The sequence below is a fragment of the Arabidopsis lyrata genome (genome assembly GCF_000004255.2).
Source record: "Arabidopsis lyrata subsp. lyrata unplaced genomic scaffold ARALYscaffold_8, whole genome shotgun sequence".
Taxonomy (NCBI): domain Eukaryota; kingdom Viridiplantae; phylum Streptophyta; class Magnoliopsida; order Brassicales; family Brassicaceae; genus Arabidopsis; species Arabidopsis lyrata.
This window is the reverse complement of record NW_003302548.1, coordinates 20,143,846-20,144,946: the sequence shown is the minus strand read 5'-3', so window position 1 is coordinate 20,144,946 and position 1,101 is coordinate 20,143,846. Positions and strand designations below refer to the sequence as shown.

The window sequence follows — 1,101 nt, the reverse complement described above, 5'->3', positions numbered from 1 at the left end:
AAAAAAGAGAAAAAAAAAAAAAAAAGAGAAGAAGAAAAAAAAGGGCCCCGGGGTTTTGGGCATACTGAGCTGTCCAGCGCAGCAAGAAAATAAGCTAGATATATTACAAATTTGACACTCTGAAACTTGTGTTTGCAAAACTGACCATACTAATGAAGACTAACCATACTGATGAAGGAAGTTTTGCCGGCACCATTAGGTCCAAGCATGCCGAAGCATTCTCCTGAAGGAACGCTGAGATACAACCCTCGTACTGCCATTTTTGGCGGGTTACCATCTCTACCTGGATAAACCTTTTTCAGGTTGTCACACAAGATCGCATGCCCTGTGCTACCTTCATTCCTCAATTTTTGAACCTTTTCCCTCTGATTATTATTATTATTATTCTTTGTTATCAGGAGGGCTTTGAAATATGAGAAAAATTAATGGAACGGCAAAAAAAAAAAAAAAAAAAAAAAAAGACTTGACTTCTTCCATACCTCCTCAGTGATATCAAGTTTTTCTATATCTATGGAGACTTTTTTAGAATCCACCCTTTGCACAGTAGGCCTCCTTGGTAGGGAAGAAGGTTTCTTGAAAGGGTTCACCAAGAAAAAGAAAGGATGCTTTCCGGATGTGAAAACCTGATCGATATAGTAGGCTACAATGAGAGCAAGAAACCACTCTATTGACATGATACAGAAAACTTCACCCATTCCGCTATCACTGAGATCTTGCCACTTCATCCCGTTTCCCCGGGAGGCATATTGCGAGAACTCATACAACCCGCGGTACAGAGAAAAGCCGGGATACAACTCCATGGCAAGAATCCATTCTTCTGCAAACGTACATACATTGTATAGTAAATAAACATGAGCATTTGTTTTTTTTTTTCTTTTGTCAGGTTGTTGACTAAATTACCCGGGAATGACTGATTTTCAATCATTTTTTGGAAAAGAAAGCTACCCAAGAGCCCAGTTCCGTACACCAATATGTAAGCAACGACTACAATTAAGCCATAAAACAGAGAAAGCCATTCAAATTTCAACTCTGACATGTTCTTGAGCAGTGGAATTCAAGAAATACGTGATGTAGTATACCTGTTACAGTCTTAACCTTTGA

The 1,101-nt window shown here is 38.9% G+C and overlaps 1 protein-coding gene across 1 annotated transcript in view; it reads right to left on the bottom strand.

The window, feature by feature from the left end:
• LOC9302524 (ABC transporter A family member 12) overlaps nt 1-1,101 on the bottom strand; it is a 4,606-nt gene that overhangs the window by 1,120 nt on the left and 2,385 nt on the right. Inside the window, 3 exon segments of the mRNA XM_021021772.1 lie at nt 64-365; nt 480-817; nt 901-1,028. Of these exon segments, the coding sequence (XP_020877431.1) occupies nt 64-365; nt 480-817; nt 901-1,028 (768 nt within the window).